This window comes from Ceratina calcarata, unplaced genomic scaffold (assembly GCF_001652005.2).
Source record: "Ceratina calcarata isolate Rehan_Ccalc_2016 unplaced genomic scaffold, ASM165200v1 scaffold170.2, whole genome shotgun sequence".
In the NCBI taxonomy this organism is placed as follows: Eukaryota; Metazoa; Arthropoda; class Insecta; order Hymenoptera; family Apidae; genus Ceratina; species Ceratina calcarata.
This window is the reverse complement of record NW_017138358.1, coordinates 94,011-96,051: the sequence shown is the minus strand read 5'-3', so window position 1 is coordinate 96,051 and position 2,041 is coordinate 94,011. Positions and strand designations below refer to the sequence as shown.

Below are 2,041 nucleotides of genomic sequence, written 5' to 3'. Positions count from 1 at the left end.
AAATAAAGAAACTGCATTTAATGTCTATTCTTTAATATTTTGATAAAATTCTTCTATAATACTTTTTATATTTTTATACAATATTCTTATCACCCTTTCCTGTATTATCAATGATCTTCGATCTTCAATGCACTTCACAATGATCTGAGAATATTTCGAGAATATTTAAACTATTTTTAAGAAAGTAGACTTCCTTACATACATAAATTCAGTCGCCAATGCATTAATTAAAGGGCAACAGTGTGAAACTTAAAAAAAAATCTAATGTTTTTCACATTTATCGAAATTTTATACCTTCAAAAATTTCATTACATTCTGTAGATTCCTAGAAACGAATTTGTCTCAAAGAAAGAATCATCCTTGACCCGTTCATGTCGTACATCATCCAAGTATCCCAAGAATCCTTCAGCCACGACGAGAGTCTCCGTATTCACCGAACAATGTGTGAACTATTTAAATTGTGCAAGTTAAAATTCGTCTTGAGCGTTGAAATTCGTTTAAAAGCATCGTTCAATCCTCGTCTCTCCAACTTGTTGAATCTGGGTTGCAGGATCTATAGGATTATCCTGCGAGGAGAAGCAGGCGATCTTAGACGAGCATAATCGGCTGAGACAGCTCGTGGCACTTGGACAGATTCACGGGCAACCTGGCGCTGCTAACATGAGGGAAATGGTGAGCTGCTTATCCAATTCTCACGCCTCTTCAGCTTCACTTCTCGAAGTCCCTCGATTTTTTTTTTTTCTCTCCCCCGAGCGCTGGAAATGAGAGATAACGTGTTTTTTTTCGTAGGTCTGGGACGACGAATTGGCTGCAGTTGCTCAGAGGTGGGCCAACAGGTGCGCAGAGGTCCACGACAACTTAAGGAACGTTGGTAAGTTCGTTGGAAATAATCAACGAAATAAATAATTAATCAATTAATTTTTTCATTTATAATATTTCTGTTCGTTGGAAATAATCAACGAAATAAATAATTAATCAATAAATAAATCAATTAATTTTTTTATTTATAATATTTCTGTTCGTTGGAAATAATCAACGAAATAAATAATTAATCAATAAATAAATCAATTAATTTTTTTATATATAATATTTCTTTCATTAATTCCTATAAAACAATAGTTTCGAGCAACTTATTAACATGTAACATTTTTATTTCTCCCAGTAATTTGTAAATGTTACATTAATCGTGACAAAGAACAGGAAACAGGGGTCTAAATAAAGACGAACAATACTCGTGTACGCAATTAGAATGGAAGAAGAGAAAGGAAGCGAAGAGGAAGAAGCGAGAGACAAGTTTATTGCTCCGGTTTTCGTCCAGCTGTGAGCGGCCGCCGAGCGGCTCATGAATAATTCAGATCGTACATTATTTACCTGGCGGAAAATTGGAATCTATCACGTTTCGTGAACATCGATTCGAACACGATAAAAATAGCGTGTTCGATGCGACGCGACACAATGCGCTTGTCCAGTTACTCGATTTCCTTTCTGCGAATTAATCTCACTGCCAATTACGGGTTTCGTATCCAATTAGCAGCTTCAATTAAACCTTAGAATCAACATCAAAATAAGATTCTAACTCGCAACAGTCAAACAATAAATTCATTTTTTATTAATAATAAAATAAATGCAAACCACGATTGATAAGTCGAAGCGAGACTGAAATTCGGTTAATCGACGCACGTTGCCAGTCGCGGAATTAACGGTTCGAATAGGAATTGTGTTTGTTAACGTCGGGGTGGTAAAAAGGTAGCGGGGAGAAATTCCGTAGGAAATGGAACGAGGAAATTCGATTGCCGATCCCGCGCGACGCTCCACGCTCGGTGAAATTTGCATTCGCGCCGGTTCCGCGTCGGGGTGCTAAAAGTTATTAGGGGGAAAGAATACGGCGCGGAACGAAAGTTGCAAGACAGTGGGGAACGTCGTTAAAGCTGATTCCTGGCCAACTTTTCCGGCGAGTTGCCCGGGGGAAAGGGACCGTCGGTATAGCAAGGTTCTTAGACTACATGCATAATGAAGCAACAACTTTCGATCGCTATAGTAT

At 37.9% G+C, this 2,041-nt stretch overlaps 1 protein-coding gene across 1 annotated transcript in view; it reads left to right on the top strand.

Moving 5' to 3' along the window:
- The first annotated feature begins 16 nt into the window (after window positions 1-16).
- The window catches only part of LOC108632730 (venom allergen 3), a 4,729-nt gene continuing 2,704 nt past the window's right edge, over window positions 17-2,041 (top strand). The window contains exons 1-2 of the mRNA XM_018037474.2: window positions 17-672; window positions 790-871. Coding sequence (XP_017892963.2) covers window positions 661-672; window positions 790-871 — 94 coding nt within the window. The 5' untranslated portion in view covers window positions 17-660. The remainder of the gene's footprint in view (window positions 673-789; window positions 872-2,041) is intronic.